The 21,051-nt window shown below is 36.1% G+C and overlaps 1 protein-coding gene across 2 annotated transcripts in view; it reads left to right on the plus strand.

Annotated features, from left to right (window-relative positions):
• POT1 (protection of telomeres 1) overlaps positions 1-21,051 on the plus strand; it is a 99,401-nt gene that overhangs the window by 18,078 nt on the left and 60,272 nt on the right. For both annotated transcript variants that reach the window (XM_010831729.1, XM_010831730.1), the window contains exons 5-7: positions 944-1,057; positions 4,430-4,477; positions 9,250-9,364. In XM_010831729.1, the coding sequence (XP_010830031.1) occupies positions 944-1,057; positions 4,430-4,477; positions 9,250-9,364 (277 nt within the window). The remainder of the gene's footprint in view (positions 1-943; positions 1,058-4,429; positions 4,478-9,249; positions 9,365-21,051) is intronic.

Consider the following 21,051-nt stretch of genomic DNA (forward strand, 5'->3'; position numbering starts at 1 on the left):
CTACTTTGTGCCAAGCCCTCTAAATACAAAGCAGAATAAGACACCACTTTGTCTTCAAGGTGCTCATGGCCCAGTTAATGGATCTAAATAGAGAATCCTGGGAATTGACACTATACTCTTGCAAATAAAAAATAAGTAATGCAGAAGACTTCTTTTTGGTAGAGATTAAAATTATTGAAGGAAATTGCCTAATGCTCAAGGATTTCTATATATCTTAAGGTTTTGGTGTTAAAATTAGAAGAGTAAGGTAAGAAAATATATACATATATTTTTATAATAGAGCAAGACAAAATTCATTAAATATGGATGTTCCACTATTTGGGAAATAAAACAGGGAGATTTAACTAAAAAACGAGATAGGAATAAATCTAGATTGACTTATTACTATTATAAACCTGAGTGGAAAGAAAATATCTTTGTTCTTATTAGTATATAAATGGAAGTTTCTTATTAATGTCTTCTACCTTGTATCTTTATACAGGTTTGTTTTATAACAGTATGGAGTTTTTGCACTAATGACATGTGCTTCTCCATGTAGTCTCTCTTGTGATTTAGTTTCATTTAATATCCATTCTTAGTACTGTTGGCTCATCACTATCTCTTCATTGTGTTTATTTATGTAAGTTTATGCACATAAAGTGAGATAAACATTCATTTTTGTTGCTCTATTTGATAAATAAAAATCTCTACGTGATTTAATTAGTGTTTTCCTGGTCCATTAAGAGAGGCATTGTACTTGTCTATGCCTACATTACGGATACCCATTTTTGTAGGAGATGGTATTCTAAATCTTAGAGTCAGAACACATTAAGTAAGTTTAGGGAAACATGTTTTCCATTTTACAGAAATGATTTCCTCTTTTACATAGTAATAAAAATCAAAATCTATGTGGCTTTCAGAATTATGTTATATTGATGGTTTTAAATTATTTTATTCTATATAGGACACCATTGCAGTGGCTGGATTTGTTGTTTTGTCAGCATCTTCATCTCCAAGCAGAGATGGTAAACATTGCTTATTTTTGAAAGCATCTGAGAACTTCAAATCAACTGTTTATGTAAGTGTGCAACTTTTTTAGTCTAATCATTTTATGATTTTAATGAGCTAAAGTGATGGAATAGAAGTATTTCTGTACATCTGCAGATAAACTATTTTGTCTGACTGAATTATTATAATTAAATATTTTAAGTTTAGAAAATAGAAATCCTTTTCTTAGCTTTATGTTTAGAATGACGCCATTCTAAATTAGAATGACGCCATTTCTAAACATGAGAATGACGTCATTTCTAAACATGAGAATGACGCCATTTCTAAACATGAGAATGACGTCATTTCTAAACATTAGAATGATGTCATTTCTAAACATAATATCCCTTAAAGATAAGTAATTTGTTAATGAAATTCTTAAAACTTCACAGGCACTTTAAACCTGATCCTATTCTTTGCAATTGTACTGTCATCCTCTTTTGATGGTCTGCTTGATTTTGCCTTAAATTAATCAGATGCCCCTTTTTAGATAAAACTGATTTCCTCCTGTTATTGTTGTTCAGTCGCTAAATCTTGTCCAACTCTTTGCGACCCTATGGACTGCAGCACTCCAGTCTCCTCCTTTCTCTAGTGTCTCCCAGAGTTTGCCCCCTTCTTTTGCCTTCAATCTTTCCCGGAATCAAGATCTTTTCCAATGAGTTTCCGGATCTTCACATCAGGTGATTACAGCTTCAGTATCAACTTTTCCAATGAATATTCAGGGTTGATTTCCTTTAGGATTACCTGGTTTGATGTCCTTGCTATCCAAGGGACTCTGGACAGTCTTCTCCAGCACCACAGTTCAAAATCATCAATTCTTTGGTGCTCAACCTTTTTTATGGTCTAATTCTCACATCCATATATGACTGCTGGTAAAACCATAGCTTTGACTGAACAGACCTCTGTTGGCAAAGTGATGTCTCTGCTTTTTAATACACTATCTAGGTTTGTCATAGCTTTCCTTCCAAGGAGCAAGCATCTTTTAATTTTGTGGCTACAGTCACCATCCGCAGTGATTTTGTAGCCCAAGAAAATAAGATCTGTCACTACTTCCACTATTTCCCCTTCTATTAGATTGGTTCAAAAGTAATTGCAGTTTTGGACTGCGAATTTTAAATCATAATAACTAGACTCAAACACATCTTTATTAATCAAAATAGGAATAATTACAATCAACATATTTTTGCCAATAAGAAATAAGTCTCTTTATTCCTGTAGCATAAAAATCTGTGCTTCAGGATTCGATGAACTCTTGGAAAGCATTTTCTGCTTCCTGCTCATTGTGGAAGCGTTTTCCTGCAAAAAATTGTTGAGATGCTTGAAGAAGTGGTAGTCAGTTGGATATGGCAGATGAGACAAAGCTTCATAGCTTTGTTTGTTGTTGAACCACAACATTGTGGAAGCGTTTTCCTGCAAAAAGTTGCCAAGATGCTTGAAGAAGTGGTAGTCAGTTGGATATGGCAGATGAGGCAAAGCTTCATAGCTTTGTTTTGTTTGTTGAACAAACAAAAGTTTGTTCAACTTTTGAAGTGTTGGTGCAGTCAGGTATTGTGGAGAAGAATTGGAACCTTTCTGTTGAGCAGCGCTGGCTGTAGGCTTTGCAGTTTTTCATGCATCTCATGGATTGGCTGAACATACTTCTCAGTTGTAATGATTTTGCTGGGATTCAGAAAGCTGTAGTGGATCAGACCAGCAGCAGACCACCAGTGACCACGACCTTTTTTTGGTGCAAGTTTGGCTGTGGTAAGTGCTTTGGAGTTTCTTGGTCCAATCACAGAGCTGCTCATCACCGGTCATCATATAAAATCCACTTTTCATTACACGTCACAAACCAGTTAAAACATGGTTCATTGTTATTTTGTCAAATAAGAGAAAATGACACTTCAAAACAATGATCTTTTTGATTTTTCATTCAGCTCATGAGGCACCCCTTATTGATCTTTTTTACCTTTCCAATTTACTTCAAAGGCCAAATGACTAGCATGAACAACATTGAGTTCTTTGACAACTTCTTGTGTAGTTATAAGAGAATCAGCTTCTATGATTGCTCTCAGTTGTCAACTTCTGACCACTAGCCTCTATGCTTCTCATCTTCAAGGCTCTTGTCTCCTTTGCAAAACTTATTGAACCACTGCTAACATATTGCACTGTATGTTAGCAGTTAGCAGTTCCTAGGCCAAATGTGTTGTTGATGTTGAAAGTTGTCTCCTCTGTTTTGTGACCCATTTTGAACTCGAATAAAAAAGTTGCTTGAATTTTGCTTTTTGTCTAACATTATTTCTATATTCTAAAATAAATATAAATACCAAATAATAAGTCATTAGCAAAACCACAGTTAAAAATGCACAGTAAAATGATGTATGACATAAACACATTTATTTAATAACGTATTCCAGTATCAAACAGCAAAATTCAGCAATGCAAAACTGCAATTACTTTTGCACCAACCTAATATTTGCCATCAAGTGATGGGACCAGATGCCATGATCTTAGTTTTTTGAATTTTGAGTTTCAATCTAGCTTTTTCACTTTCCACTTTTATCCTTACCTAGCGGCAATGGCACCCCACTCCAGTTCTCTTGCCTGTAAAATCCCATGGATGGAGGAGCCTGGTAGGCTGCAGTCCATGGGGTCGCTAAGAGTCGGACACAACTGAGTGACTTCACTTTCACTTTTCACTTTCATGCATTGGAGAAGGAAATGGCAACCCACTCCAGTGTTCTTGCCTGGAGGATCTCAGGGATGGAGGAGCCTGGTGGGCTGCCATCTATGGGGTCACAGAGTTGGACATGACTGAAGCGACTTAGCAGCAGCAGCAGGAGCAGGGCTTTAGTTTCTCTTTGCTTTCTGTCACTAGAGTGGTATCATCTGCATATCTGAGGTTGTTGATATTTCTCCTGGTTGATATTTCCTCCTGTTTCATTCTTTATGATCATCCTCTCCCTCTCTCTTTACCCCCCACCCCATACATACACACACACACACAAAGGTGTCCATCCTCTCCCTCTCTCTTCACCGCCCCTCCGCCCCCACTGCCACCGCCCTACACACACACATACACACACACGCACAGTTGAAGACTACCTGTTTGGTCAAGGCTGTCAGGCAGAGAGGCAAAATTGGGTCAAGCCATGTGCCTGCAGGCCAACATCTACCTGTTTTGTTGTATTCTGTTTACCTGAACAGGGTATTATATAGACCAGTGTGGTCGTATGATATTAAAATTAATGAATTTAAACTGAAGCTTAGCTTAGACAATTTTGTAACTGTCACTGTTCATTTGTAAGCTTTATGCCATTCTAGTGAACTTTAATATTTTAAATTAAGATTGTAGGTTTAATACAATAAACTGTAATCACATTGCACATGTTTGGATACAAATAAATCCTCTTGTTTTTTTCAGGTTTATGTTAAATCTGTAAGAGATTGTTCTACAGAATCAATGTCTTTGGTAAGATGATGTTCATTTTAATTTAGAAATGTACACCCTCCCACAAACACATACCTATATATACATACAAATATGTATTCAGGCAACTTTATAGCTAGCTATAAAGTTTGAAATAGTATCAGTACAATGGGAAAACATAATCTCTGCTTTTTTAATACACAATGATATTACATTTTAGTTATATATTTGCATAATAATTAATATTTGGTTTGTCTATTACCTGGAATATTTGCATATATTTTTGCAAAAGTTACGTATATAAGAAAATTAAAGTGGAAAAAAAGTTTTATTGTGTGAAGACACTAGGATTTTTGCTACTTCTAAATCTTAAGCAGTCATTTCTTTTGCTTTTCATCAGCTTATGTTTAAAACTGATTATTATGCACTAAACTGTGATTTGATAAATTATGTAATTTTCAGTAAAGAAGTTTTTTACACTTGTGACATATTTTGCTTTTCTTTTACAATCATTTTTTCAATATTTTAAAAATATTGTTATCTCATAGCAATGAAAAGGTTCCCATTTTTTCAAGTAAACTACTTGTAGCTGAGTGAAACTAGAATGAAGGTAATATGTTGATAAAGTTTAATATAAAGTTTATGTTCTACCTGTTCTTAAACCTTTACTTTCTATTGGACAGAGTTCGTCAACTTTGTTTCTAGTTAACAGTAACTTCAGGGTATAGGCTTTAAATTCTGAATACTACCATAATAGTATAATAGAAATTTGTTATTTAGGGAAACAATAACCAATAAGAGGATTATACTTTTTTAAAAATATCAATTAACTCTGATATTACTATTTTTAAAATTGTTATAAATAGGTCAAGTTCAAATATTTGATTCATCCATGCACCTGTAAATAAGGCAGAAGTAAATGAAAGCCTCTGAAGTTAGGAAAAATGGTTTTTCAGGAAGCTCAGGTATTCTGAAATATTAGCATATAATTTAGCTGCTATACACACATATGCATATGTTTTACTTACATTGAGAACCAAATTACTGTCAAGAAGTTTATTGCTAGTTGTGAATTAACAAGTATATTATTTGGAAGACCATAATGGTTAGGGTCTTTGAGCTGTGCTGGCCTTCCTCTTCATCTCTACATTAGGGAGATGTTTCTTAAGATAATTTATTTGATCCAGTTGTTTTGGGAGCTGAGCTCCTCTCAGGTCTTCCTGTCCTATATGCTGACCATTATTTTTCTTTCATTTTTTTTATCATGGTTTGATGAGATTTCTAAGCTAGCTCTGTCCTTCTTGTGTTTGACCTGAGCCTTCTTGAAAAAACCAATTCATTTTGATTAGATTTTGATTAGATTTAAAAAACTGTAACTGTTAGTATGATAGGTAACCTTATTTCAGTTGGGAGTGAGATTCGTGGGTGACAGAGCCAAGTGACTGAGCCCTTTTCAGGATTGTTTGACTAATAGTGTTTGTAATTTCCTCAGTTCTGTCTTGCCGCAGCAAAAATTTGAAGCAATGGACGGACAAGTGTTATTACAGCTCAGTGTTACTGCTTGGTTACAGCTCAGTTTTATTTGGCAAACAAAGGAAAATACATCCTCGAGGCATGAGGGCGGGCCAACCCAAAAGAAGCACAGAGAAGAGAGAGAGAGTCTCAATTTTGGCTCCTCATTTTATTTGTTTTTCTTTTCTCCTCCCCCTGAACCTGCCCTATGTAAATTGGGCTAGCCAGGAGGGCTGTTTGTTTAACCTGAGGTTCTCACTCCACTCCTCAGGCCTTCCTTTGTTCTATTTTTCTGGGCTTTTTCGTTTCTTTCTCAGTTAGCCACCACCATTCTGGACTCTGTTTTCCTATTCTAACTACCTAACATTCCTCCCTCAAGAGACTCAAGATGGGAGGCCCAATTCTTTGGGAATAGGGGCATTGAGGTCTCTCTGGCTACTTCCTGCTGAACTGGGATGGGGAGGGGCATTGGGCCTCCCCCTCTTGCTAGTCTCAAGCCTCAGAGTCCTTATAGCAGTGTCCATCTAAGGGTGAGTGATATTTTCAGTGGTCGGCTCTAGTTTTATGTATCCTTGTTGAACTGGCACTGAATGTTGTAGTTTGTTGACCTGGGCAGAGACAAAATGGGTTAGACAATTGATACTACATGGAGCAATCATAAGCACCATCAATATGGTGATAACAATGATTAATACGGGTATTAGCCAACTCCAAATTTCCCATCACCAGGAGAAGGATCCCCCAAAGAGAGATTGTAGCGACCCCTAGAATTCTCCTGCTCATTCTTTGAGATCCTGTAGGATCTGAATTTTTTTTTTGAGGACTGTAAGACTTTCTTTAACTTCAGTTCAGTTCACTCGCTCAGTCGTGTCCGACTCTTTGCGACCTCATGAATCACGGCACGCCAGGCCTCCCTGTCCATCACCAACTCCCAGAGTTCACTCAAACACATGTCCATCGAGTCAGTGATGCCATCATCATCTGTCGACCCCTTCTCCTCCTGCCCCTAATCCCTTCCAGCATCAGGGTCTTTCCAATGAGTCAACTCTTCGCATGAGGTGGCCGAAGTATTGGAGTTTCAGCCTCAGCATCAGTCCTTCCAGTGAACATCCAAAACTGATCTCCTTTAGGATGGACTGGTTGGATCTCCTTGCAGTCCAAGGACTCTCAAGAGTCTCCCCCAACACCACAGTTCAAAAGCATCAATTCTTTGGTGCTCAGCTTTCTTCACAGTCCAATTCTCACATCCGTACATGACCACTGGAAAAACCATAGCCTTGACTAGATGGACCTTTGTTGGCAAAGTAATATCTCTTCTTCTCAATATACTATCTAGGTTGGTCATAACTTTGCTTCCAAGGAGTAAGCGTCTTTTAATTTCATGGCTACAATCACCATCTGCAGTGATTTTGGACTCCAAAAACATAAAGTCTGACACTATTCCCACTGTTTCCCATCTATTCCCCATCACTATGAAGTGATGGGACCAGATGCCATGATCTTAGTTTTCTGAATGTTGAGCTTTAAGCCAACTTTTTCACTCTCCTCTTTCACTTTCATCAAGAGGCTTTTTAGTTCCTCTTCACTTTCTGCCATAAAGGTGGTATCATCTGCATATCTGAGGTTATTGATATTTCTCCCAGCAATCTTGATTCCAGCTTATGCTTATTCCAGCCCAGCGTTTTCTCATGATGTACTCTGCATAGAAGTTAAATAAGCAGGGTGACAATATGCAGCCTTGACGTACTCCTTTTCCTATTTGGAACCAGTCTGTTGTTCCATGTCCAGTTCTAACTGTTGCTTCCTGATCTGCATATAGGTTTCTCAAGAGGCAGGTCAGCTGGTCTGGTATTCCCATCTCTTTCAGAATTTTCCACAGTTTATTGTGATCCACATAGTCAAAGGCTTTGGCATAGTCAATAAAGCAGAAATAGATGTTTTTCTGGAACTCTCTTGCTTTTTCAATGATCCAGCAGATGTTGGCAATTTGATCTCTGGTTGCTCTGCCTTTTCTAAAACCAGCTTGAGCATCTGGAAGTTCATGGTTCATGCATTGCTGAAGCCTGGCTTGGAGAATTTTGAGCATTACTTTATTATCTTACCTGGAGGTATTTACCCAGAAACAACATGTCTCATTCAAGATGATTCAAGCCCTTCCTTGTTCAGGGATCAGGAGATCTATCTCATGTCTATTTTGGAGTACAGCCCCTGTCAAGCTGTGTTTGCTCTTTAGAACTGTTCTGAGAAACCTTGTCCCCGGAAACTTAATTTTGGGGGTGTTCATTGGTATGACACTCATCTGTAGTCCTGAATAGGTGTCTGAGATCTCCCAGGGGCTCACAGGTATATTGAGTGTCCTCTTCTGTTTTTTTCCACGGCTTGACTCATGAGTAGTGAATCCAGGAGTCGTGTCTGAGTACCTTGACTGCTGCTGGGGTAGAAAGTATTACAGCGTAGGGGCCCTTCCATGTGGGCTGGAGTTGAGCTTTTCGGACCCATCTTTGCAGACTTTAATCAGGACTTGAGTCCCTGGAGCATATAGTGGTAGCTGTTTAGAATCTTTTGGGCCCTAGTTGACACCCCACAAGTGTATATCTTGTTGGAAGTACACAATGGCCATGGTATAAAACTGGAAGGTCTGAGCCTCTGAACCTAGGAAGAGGTGACTGACATAAACAAAAGGTCTCCCATATAGCATCTCATGAGGACTAAGACCAACCTGTTCCTTAGGGGCATTACAGATGTGGAGGAGAGCTATTGGTAAAGCCACCTTCCATCCCAGGGAGGTCTCCTAGGTTATTGTTTTATTGCTGATTTTAAGAAATGGTTTACCTAACCCCTGTAAATCACTTCCCCTTTTATTTCCAAACTTATGTACAGTTATTTCATATATTTTCTTCTTTTATTACCATTTTAATGTCTTTGTATCATTTATATTCAAATTTGTCTTTATTTAGACCTTAGTAAAATCTTCATAGCAGTATAAGAAAAACAAATATATACCATAAGTTTTGAAGTGATTCTAGTTAAGGTTAAAAACTAGAACTAAAATCTCTTAAACTGCTTTTTTTTTAAAAGTTGTATACAGATTGCAACATTAATAATCAAAGATATTTATAAGAAAAACTAGTTTATACGGTAACCTTCATAAGCTGTGCATTTCCCTTTTTTTTAAGCCATCTCTTTTTAGACACAAAGAAATAGATGCAGATCAATTTATTAACTTACAAATTGATCATAACATGATTCTAAAATCTAAATAAATACTTAATAATATTGATATATTCACTGTCTTTCTTTAGGCTCCAGCCACACATTATGTATATACACCCCTGAATCAACTTAAAGGTGGCATGATTGTGAATGTCTATGGTGTCGTGAAGTTCTTTAAACCTCCGTACTTAAGCAGAGGAACTGGTAGGTATTGGGTGAAGATTTTAATGGACTGAATCTGCTTTATTGGTTTCAACACAGCTCCTTCGGTACTCTAAGCCTAACAGCCTCAATTCTGATTTGTCATTGTCAAACAATACTGATGCAGATTTTTTTGGCCAGTTTTATTTATAAAATATGTGTTGTCTTTAGGTTCTAAAGAATAAAGAAATTAAAAGGATGCTAAACAGTAACATGACAGATATGAAAGTATATATGAAAGAATAAGATAGAAAAAGTAAATATATAGCCAATTACAGAATACTGTAATACTGTAATGATGATTTGTAAATCATTTTAATTCTGGTATAGAAGTTAAATAACAAATGTATAAAAAAGGACCACCTGTAAATACATGTTAGTGGATACACAATATAAAAGGATAACATTGTAATGTTGTAATGTCAGTGATATAGAGTATGTGTTGGGAAGAGTAAAAGTGTAGCGTTTTTATGTGTGATAGTTTATTTTTTATCAGCTTGAGACAGTTTTAACTGTAAAATGTCTTATGTAAATTTTGTGTTAACCAAAAAGAAAATATCTATGGATGGTACTCAAAAGAAAATGGGAAAGGAATCAGACCTTATCTAATGACCAAAAAAAAAAAAAAAAATCAATGAAATACAAAGGAAGATCATAAGAGGAAACAGGGATCAAAAGAGCTACAAGTCAGAAAAGAATTAGCAAAATGGCAAGAGTAAGTTCTTCTTTAAATGTAAAAGGGTTAAACGCCCTATTCAAAAGACTTGGGTTGTTTTTAAAGTTAATTGAAAAGATATAACCTATTCTTAGCAGTGGCCACAGGACTGGAAAAGGTCAGTTTTCATTCCAATCCCAAAGAAAGGCAATGCCAAAGAGTGCTCAAACTACCACACAATTGCACTCATCTCACACTCTAGTAAAGTAATGCTCAAATTCTCCAAGCCAGGCTTCAGCAATGCATAAACCATGAACTTCCAGATGCTCAAGCTGGTGTTAGAAAAGGCAGAGCAACCAGAGATCAAATTGCCAACATCCGCTAGATCATCGAAAAAGCAAGAGAGTTCCAGAAAAACATCTATTTCTGCTTTATTGACTATGCCAAAGCCTTCGACTGTGTGGATCACAATAATCTGTGGAAAATTCTGAAAGAGATGGGAATACCAGACCAGCTGACCTGCCTCTTGAGAAGCCTATATGCAGAACAGGAAGCAACAGTTAGAACTGGACATGGAACAACAGACTGGTTCCCAATAGGAAAAGGAGTACATCAAGGCTGTACATTGTCACCCTGCTTATTTAACTTATATGCAGAGTACACCATGAGAAATACTGGCTGAAATAAGCACAAGCTGGAATCAAGATTGCTGGGAGAAATATCAATAACCTCAGATATGCAGATGACAGCACCCTTATGGCAGAAAGCAAAGAAGAACTAAAGAGCCTCTTGAAAGTGAAAGAGGAGAGTGAAAATGTTGGCGTAAAGCTCAACATTCAGAAAACTAAGATCATGGCATCTGGTCCCATCACTTCATGGGAAATAGAGGGGAAACAGTGGAAACAGTGTCAGACTTTATTTTTTTGGACTCCAAAATCACTGCAGATGGTGATTGTAGCCATGAAATTAAAAGACGCTTACTCCTTGGAAGGAAAGTTATGACCAACCTAGACAGCATATTAAAAAAGCAGAGACATTACTTTGCCAACAAAAGTCTGTCTAATCAAGGCTATGGTTTTTCCAGTGGTCATGTATGGGTGTGAGAGTTGGACTGTGAAGAAAGCTGAGCACCAAAGAATTGATGCTTTTGAACTGTGGTGTTGGAGAAGACTCTTGAGAGTCCTTTGGACTGCAAGGAGATCCAACCAGTCCATCCTAAAGGAGATCAGTCCTGGGTGTTCATTGGAAGGACTGATGTTGAAGCTGAAACTCCAGTGCTTTGGCTACCTGATGCAAAGAGCTGACTCATTTGATAAAAACCGTAATGCTGGGGAAGATTGAGGGCAGGAAGAGAAGGGGACAACAGAGGATGAGATGGTTGGATGGCATCACCGACTCAATGGATATGGGTTTGAGTGGAATCCAGGAGTTAGTGATGGACAGGGAGGCCTGGCGTGCTGCGGTTCATGGGGTCGCAAAGAATCAAACACGACTGAGGAACTGAACTGAACTGAATCTATTCTATATAAAAGTGCAAACTTTTAAACAGACTAATGTAAAATAATGTGTTCAAAAAGCCTGAATTTCAGTTTTCTGAGAGTTAATGTATTTAACAGACAGTGCACTTTCATCTTGGTTTAATTCAGTTCAGCATTAAATTTCACATTTATTACTCTGTTAAGTCTAATTTTAAACAACAGTTTGTAAAATGCATCATTGTTTTATGTGTTATTAATAAAAGCTATACTTTACTGTCAGTTTTAAGATGTAGCCATATTTTAAGATGTAAAAATATGAAACGGGTAGTAGTAAGGAAACATTTTCTTTATATACTGTGTGTCTGCTAACTGCTGTGGCTCAAGCTGAGAACACTAAGATGTTCCTAGTGAGTTAATATTCTTTAAAGATTTAATTTATTAAATTGTTGTTCAGTCACTAAGTTGTATCTGACTCTTTTGTGACTCCATGGACTGTAGTCTGCCAGGCTCCTCTGTTCATGGGATTTCCTAGGTAAAAATACTGGGGTGGGTTTCCATTTCCTCCTCAGGGGACCTTCCTGACCCAAGGATCGAACCCATGTCTCCTGCATTGTAGACAGATTCTTTACTAAGCTACCTGGGAAGCCCTAATTAAATTACATATGTAAATTTTATTATGAAATGGCCTCTAAGTTTACTCCTTGCTTTGTTGGATGGAGGAAAATTTTATTTTCATGTGGTCCGAATATTTTGTTAATGTGTAGGTACAACTTAGTTTGTGTGAAAATGATTATGTGAAGCCTATTAAATCTAGAGATAAGAAGTTTTGAAATAGAAGGTAACTAAATTTGAAGAGCCCAAAGGGATGTTTTATTGAAAACCCTGATTTCTGTTGTTTTAGCAGGAGGGGAAAAAAACCCTAAGGTTGAAGCAGAGAAATTTTTGTTTGAATTTCTCAAATATTTTCATTCAACTTTACCTTTTTGCAAAGTACATTCCATACCCCATCATACCATTCAAAATACACATACATACTTTCACTTTTGTAGTTTCTTCTCATTGAATTTTCCCCCCTGAATTTTACATTGCTCATTCTGAGAATTCTGTTACTGTGATCCTCTTCCGATGGTGAGTGTTATCCCGCTGGCTTTCATTGGCCTGCCAAATGTAGGAATAAGCGACATATTGGTAACAATGTTCCTCTAACTTGGTACAAGATATAATTTTAAAATTTTTTTGCACTTGGTGTGTTGCAATTGCTTATCATTAAAAGTTTACAGTAAATTAATCAGCAAGTATATTATGTTAAAAAATAACATGAAATGAAATTAGAAAATAAAAAGTTAGCTGTTTTTAAAACAGCTGTGATGACTCAACATTAATTTTATATAGCATAATCATTTTCTTCTGACAGTGTTATTAATTCACGTGTATATAATGAAAGCACTGGGAAACTATATAATAATATGTTTATTATATATTCTATGCATCTTATATGTCTCTCGGATATCCAGTCCCTATATTTCTGTTTCTTCTGAGATACTAAGTTAAAATGAATGTCATCAATTTTTTCTGAATATATTCATTGAAACTCTAAAATATGTCTGAAGATATAGGGTGATATCTTTACAAGCAAGATAATAGCAAGATAGTAGCATTTGCAAACTATCTGTCTTTTCATTTTAGTTACACTTACATTTTTATTTCTGTTTGATAGAGTTCATCCTTCAACATGCTGCAGGAGAGTCAGACAGAAAGCTCTGATTTTTGTGTTCAGGAAAGGATCACCTTCATTAGTATTACCACTGAGAAGTACTAGAATAAATGTACAGGAATAACCCACAGCTGTGCCTCTTTTGTATGATATAAAGCAACCTTATTTCACAAATACATGGCTACAACCTAAATATTACATCTTAATGTACAAAATAGTTATGTGGAGGAAAGTTACTTTTATGCAACTCAAACTTAGGTAGGTGGAAAAAAATTCTATATCATCAGCCAGAATTTTTCATTAAAATTCACTTTATAAATGTTCAATTCAGTGCATTAGAGGCAATTTGGTGCAATTTTGCATCCTTACTACTTGGCTGGGACTTTTCTTGAAGACTTTCCTCCTCTGTGATAATGATTACACATGACCTGTGGCACATTGCCATCTTGTTTTAAAGCATTGCACAAGCTTTATTTCCTAAGCTTTGTATTCAGTCTCAGGGCAGTTGCAGCTTTTGCAGAAGTCTTATCAATCCTGTGTTAAAAGGACTACAGATACTCAGTCTCTTACTCATTTGTGATAATATGTCATGAAAACCAAGAATATATCAGGGATAATGAGAACAACATGTATTAAAAGATCATTGTATCATCAAAATTGATTTTGATAATCACTCATTGGGGTACATAATATGGCCTCTTTCATGTAGGAATACAAGGTAATTGTCACCTTCTTGGGATTTTGAGATTTGTAGCAGTTAGCTCCTGTGAAAGCCTTAAAGTTACTTTCACTTTACAGAGCTGGATTTAGAGAGCTAGGTATGCGGTGTTTCATCTTGTACAGATAACATTGGGCATATTTTCTTAGATAACACGTGTAAAGGAATTTATTTTTAGCTTTGTCTCAGATTTTAAGAAATAGCTTAATACTTACTTTAAACTTGAGACACCTTTACTCTGTTCTTACTGTCTGTTCTTACTAAGTAAGGTGGATGGAGGCAGGCCATAAATCATTTCCATCCAGACCTGTTAACAGTGTATAGTGATGCTTACTTGGTTAATATAATCCCCGCTCACAGAGCAAATGGGATGAGTAGGGAGAAGTCTTGTTTGTGCTTATTCTTCCTAATATTTGAGCCCAGAGGAAGGGAGAGAATAGTCAGAGTATTCATATCATCTGTTTTTATTGTTTACCTCTCCTTTTTCCATTCTCTCTCCACCTTTGAGGCCCTAGAGGTCTCAGCCTTTTTGTGCCGTGTGGTATGGCCCATCACCTATGGCTTGCAAGCTTTCCTCAGGAATGCTTTATGTTGTGAAATTATTTTCATACCTCACCTTCCATCAAAAATTCTCAATATCAGAAAAAAACATCTTGGTTAAACTGACCAGTTTTGGATGTTACAGTGTTTCTAGAAGTGGACTTCTTCTATTCAATTTCTTAGAAAAAGGACACCTGTTGCAGCTCCTTCCTGAGCAGTATAATCAAATTACTAACATTGTATCTACAACATTGTATTTCTGAGAGCTCCTATCTATTTTACTTACTTCTGGTTTTTAGGTTAGAGTACTAGGATATAGAACCCCAGGACTTTATCTTTTCCTGTTTTGTTAAATGTTCTAGCTAACTCTGGATTACTAGTTTTGGTTTTGTAAAAATGCTATTTTCACTTATGAAAATGTCTTAACCACTTTTGTATTAATGTCATGTCGCATAATTTTTTGAATATTTTTGTTTTGCATGAGTAATATTGGTTGCCTATTAATGATGATATAGCTAGTATCTTTTAATTTCACAAAGTATAATAATAAATTCCCACATTTTCTACATTTAAATGATTGAAAAAGCATTTATTAAATACTGAATGATTAATGACTCTTTGTTACTCCATATAATCCAGGAGCTTTTCTGATTCATCAAAGATGAAAACATCAGGTGTAACATAAATTGTGTATAATATTTAATTATATTTTTAATTTTTTACAATTGATAATGCATCTTTAGACATTTGACTGTTTTGTAGTCTTCAACCTTTATGTTATGAAAGTATGATGACAGCTCTGTAGAACCTGCTCTAGAAAAATACATATACATGTGTAAAGACTTAAACATACAATATCAAAGATTCATTCCCTGCTTCCTTTGAGCTTCAGATTGGAAACTCCTGATCTGTGATATGTTTAGACTCACTTATCTGAATATTCAGTTAATATCAAAGCTACAGCATATGTATTGGTTTAATATATGGCATTTAAAACAAAATAAATATATAGGTTTTTTTTTTTCAGTTCACTCGTTTGCATTTATTCAACAAACATTGACAACTTTCTATGTGCCAGGTGTTATATTAGACATGAGACATTCAAAGATTTATGTAATTGTTTTCCACCCTCAAGAAATTAAAATTTACAGTTTATACAGATAATCATTACAATACAATAATTATAATTATTCACGATTTCACTTTGGTTTTAGTCTTTCCCCAATTTGTAAAATTCTAGTTGTCTATTTTATTGTTGAAAATGGACAGAATCGTCATTGTGAAACATACTAAACTTTTTGAATGTGTATTTTAAAGCTGAATAGTGGATTTACCTTTTCTATGAGATGAAGGTTCTGGGCAGGCATGGAGTTTTCCATTTCTTTCGAGCTAAAGCATTATGTCTAGTTGAGTGAGTTGAGACTTCTCAATTGCTTGGCTATCTTACTTTCATGATGGGAGGGCAGCCAGAGCACAGCTAGTCATCACTTATCTCTTTAAGGATTTGGAAAGAAGAGCTAAGCCTCTCTTCACTGTTTTCAGGCTATTCTGTCCATGCCAGTAGGAAATATTTAGGTTTCCACTTGGAGAGTGAAGGTGAAGAAAGATCTTTCTTATTCTGTCACTGAACCTTTGTATGGATTGCTTTCTTATATTCAAGATGACTTCTTTGAGGTTTGTGGCATCGCCTCTTTCCTGTCCATATCCTAGGAATATGTCTCTCAGAACCTTTTCCTCTAAAAAATTATTAGCCCACTTACTATGTTTCATGAGTTTATAGTTTTAATTACTTCAGTGAATAATAATATCAGTGTTTTCTCATTCTTTGATGAAACTTGTGGTACATTCTTTTATTCATTCAATTAGAAAATGTCTTTGCTAGCTTGCGTAGCATTATACTGTAGTTAGTTGTTGTCTAAAGACGGAGACTAATAGGTTGTTGTCCATAGATAAAATAACTCTCAGAGAGTTTATAAGTGAGAGAGATCCAAAGGTAATCAGCTAGTTAATACAAGGCACAGTTGTGTTATGCTGCGATTAAAGGAATAAACAAGGTGCTTTTAGAGTGGGAATGCAGAGATAAATGCTAACGGAGAAAAGTTTCTAGGAGATGTAGCCCTTTGAGCTGAACTTTAAAGGATATTGGATTTTGATAGAAGAGGAAGAAGAGGTAACATTCCAGACTTTGAAAATAGCAGCAACAGTTGTCAGCTTTATAATGAAAATGTGTACTTAGTGCTGAAACAGTCGACTTAAATATAATTTGAAGCAATAGAATGTCAGCAGTATATTGATGCATACTTTTATGCTCTTGTAGCGGGCTTTTTTAGGGATTGTTATTAAGGACCTATGATACACTGTGTGATACACTCCTTGTTTATATTCTTGAATAAAATTTTTTAAAAATTTTGTATTTAATTTATGGTTTTCATATGTGGTAAAACTGGCTTGTTCAGATTGTATTGGTTATATATACAGTCAACATCTTTATATGCTAGAACTGTCATGTATCAATCATTGGCAGTTGGTCTTTGCAAGGTTATTCAGAATTATTACAAATATATTTTAAGTGGACTTCCCTATAGCTCAGATGGTAAAGAATCTGCCTGCAATACAACAGACCCAGGTTTGATCCTTGGGTCAGGAAGATCCCGTGGAGAAGGAAATGGCAACCCACTCCATATTCTTGCCTGGAGAATCCCATGGACAGAGGAGTCTGGTGGGATGCAGTCCATGGGGTCACAAAGAGTTGGACACAACTAAGGGACTAACACACACTCATATTTTAAGTGGCTGTCAATGCAATACTTCATTATATTATATAATATATAATGTATTATATTATATATCCATCACAGGTCTAATGGATTCTATTAATATTGGGCTCACAAAAATTACTTCTAAGTTACAAAAAACTTTGATTTCTATCTGCATTTTTAAGATTTTCTTCTACTTCAGTATATTAGTTACCCTCCCAACTTCACATACATCAGTTAAGAAAATAAAAATATATTCTCTTTCATATTTTTCAGTTTGGTTGTCCTTTTTCAGTGACTTCTGGCAGCTTCTTACTCTTTTTCATCATATATGTTATAGATGATTTCCCCAGCATTTTAGTTTTGTGCTGATAGTTTTTGAAATATAAATGTTTATAGTGCTTGTGGAGTTATAATTTGTTTGTTTGGAGAGTCTTACCCATAGAAGATCTGCAAAAAGATTTTTTTCTTTAAAATTATTTTATAATTTTTAAAACTGGATGTATTGCCTCGAATTTTATTTTGTATGTAGTGTGCAATGATCTCACTTTTTGTTGATAACTGTCTTGTTTCAAAATCATCTATTAAATATTATGATGTGTGTAAGTCATGTATATTATCTGTACCTCCATATAAGGATCTGTGGAAGAACAGCTAACAGAGAGCTTGGGGTGAATTCTCTTCTCCCAGTGTATGATCTGCAATAGGTCTCCTCAAAAAAGAGGACTATTCAGATGTTGCCCAATTTTTAATCATTAGGCAGAGTATTTACTACAGTCTCTACATGAGTTTTTTATGCCACTGCACTCCTCATCTTCAAGGCTTTTGTCTCCTTTGCAAAACTTCTTGAACCACCACTGCACTGTATGTTCATTAGCAGTTCCTAGGCCACATGTGTTGTTGTCGTTGCCAGTTGTCTCCACTGCTTTACAACCCATTTGAACTTGAATAAGAAAATTACTCAGATTTGCTTTTTGTCTAACATCATTTCCATAGTCTAAAATAAATATGCAATAAGCAGCAAGTAATAAGTCAACCCAGTCAGTCCTACATGAAAGCAACCCTAAATACTCATTGGAAGGACTGATGCTGAAGCTGAAGCTCCAATACTTTGACTACCTGATGAGAAGAGCTGACTCATTGGAAAAGACCCTGATGCTGGGAAAGATTGAGGGCAGGAAGAGAAGAGGGCAACAAAGGATAAGAGGGTTAGATAGCATCACTGACTCAATGTACATGAATTTGAGCAAACTCTGGGGGATGGTGAGGGATAAGGAAGCCTGGCATGCTGTAGTCCATGGGGTCGGAAAGAGTTGGACATGAGTTAGCAACTGAACAACAATAGTAAGTCAGCAAAAAAAAACATAAAGGGAGAAATGTGCATTAAAATGATGTATAATATATAACCATATTTATTTAAAAATGTATTCCAGTATCAAACAACAAAATTCAGTAAAGTAAAACTGTGATTACTTTTGCACCAAACTAATATTTTTATGCCTTTATGTTCACTTCATATAGAGAGCCTCACTTTGCTTCTGGCTTCTTTCACTTAGCATAATGATTTTAAGGCTCCATGTTATAGCATGTATTCGTAGTTTATTCCTTTTTATTGATGAATATCAATATACTTTTATAGTTATTTTAAAAGTCATTCTTTTTATTTTATCTACCTTATTTTAAGCACAAACTCTGGAAAGATAAAGAACACTGCTAGTTTTAATATAAATCCTTAAACCTAGTATACTATCTATGACCTGTGGTTGCTTAATACCTAGAGTAAAACATAAGAGGAAAATGCCCCCAGGTGTAATTCTAGAATAACATTTATAAACTTGTCGAGTGTCTGTCTACCTACCTACTTACTTTCCTGTCTAATCTGTGTGTATGTGCACACATGTATTTTGAACCTGTATCTCTATCACACTGTTTATGCTTTCTTCTCTTCCTGCTTCCCATGGTCTTTTCCAATATTATAAAAACATGAGTGGAAATTATAACTTCATACCAGCATGGTTAAAGAGTGCTGTTATGTATTATATAGAAAGTATCCTTGTAAACAGATAAGGTTGTAGCATACAGTATCACCTGAGTTCAGTGATTTGCCTTCATGGCTTTTACTTTAGTGATTCAATAATAAACTTTCATACAAATAGAAAACTGTTGGGGAAATACTGATTGGTTTAAAAGCAATGCTGCTCTAGTATTGATAATAGATAAAAGATGGTAAAGCAGCTTTCATGGAGGAATTTTTTGTGGATTATATAATTTATGCATGCATGCATGCTTCTTTGATTAAAGACCTTGCTTAGATGAACTACCAGCTTTTCCTTATAATATAACTCCAAGGCAATTTACACTTAATCATACTGAGGAAATTAGGTGAATTGCTTAAGATTGCAGACTATAGGGCTTAATTTATCATTTGTTACCTTTTCTAGACTTATATCAAGTTACATGAAGTATTACCTAAGTGTTAAAGTAGTTAAAACACTTTCTCAGTTTAAACATGAAGTCTTACTGAAGCATTAAAGTAGTTAAAATCAATCCTTTATCAAAAGTTTAAATATGTGTTTTAGAGGTTATTTGGGGGTTCCAGGTGGCTCAGTGGTAAGAAAATTTGCCTGCCACTGCAAGGGACACCAAAGATGCGGGTGTGATCCCTGGGTCAGGAGGATCCCCTGGAGGAGAAAATGGCAACCCACTCCAGTATTCTTGCCTATAGAATCCCATGGATAGAGGAGTCTGCTGGCAACAGTCTGTGGGATCACAAAGAGGCAGACAGAAATGAGCACACACATGTACACATACACAGACATTATGTTAATATTTAGAGAAACTAAGAATAGTGAATTATTAAATGTTGTTCTACTCTCCGTACTTTCTCTACTGGTATTAGCTTTCAAGAAAATAAACTTAAATTACCTTTGTTTTTCATACTTTTCATGGGGTTCTCAAGGCAAGAATACTGAAGTGGTTTGCCATTCCCTTCTCCAGTGGACCAGAAAGACTAGAGATCTCTTCAAGAAAATTAGAGATACCAAGGGAACATCTCATGCAAAGATGGGCACAATAAAAGACAGAAATAGTAGGGACCTAAGAGAAGCAGAAGATATTAAAAAGAGATGGCAAGAATACACAGAAGAACTGTACAAAAAAGATCTTCACGACCCAGATAATCATGATGATATGATCACTCACCTAGAGCCAGACATCCTGGAATGTGAAGTCAAGTGGGCCTTAGGAAGCATCACTACGAACAAAGCTAATAGAGGTGACGGAATTCCAGTTGAGCTATTTCAGATCCTGAAAGATGACACTGTGGAAGTGCTGCACTCAATATGTCAGCAAATTTGGAAAACTCGGCAGTGGCCACAGGACTGCAAAAGGTCAGTTTTCATTCCAATCCCAAAGAAAGGCAATGCCAAAGAGTGCTCAAACTAACACACAATTGCACTCATCTCACACGCTGGTAAAGTAATGCTCAAAATACTCCAAGCCAGGCTTCAGCAATATGTGAACCGTGAATTTCCAGATGTTCAAGCTGGTTTTAGAAAATGCAGAGGAACTAGAGATCAAATTGCCAACATCCGCTGGATCATCGAAAAAGCAAGAGAGTTCCAGAGAAACATCTCTTTCTGCTTTATTGACTATGCCAAAGCCTTTGACTGTGTGGATCAGAATAAACTGGAAAATTCTTCAAGAGATGGGAATGCCAGACCAGCTGACCTGCCTCTTGAGAAACCTATATGCAGGTCAGGTAGCAACAGTTAGAACTGGACATGGAACAACAGACTGGTTCCAAATAGGAAAAGGAATACATCAAGGC

This window comes from Bison bison, unplaced genomic scaffold (assembly GCF_000754665.1).
Source record: "Bison bison bison isolate TAMUID 2011002044 unplaced genomic scaffold, Bison_UMD1.0 scf7180017864530, whole genome shotgun sequence".
NCBI classification, from domain to species: Eukaryota; Metazoa; Chordata; class Mammalia; order Artiodactyla; family Bovidae; genus Bison; species Bison bison.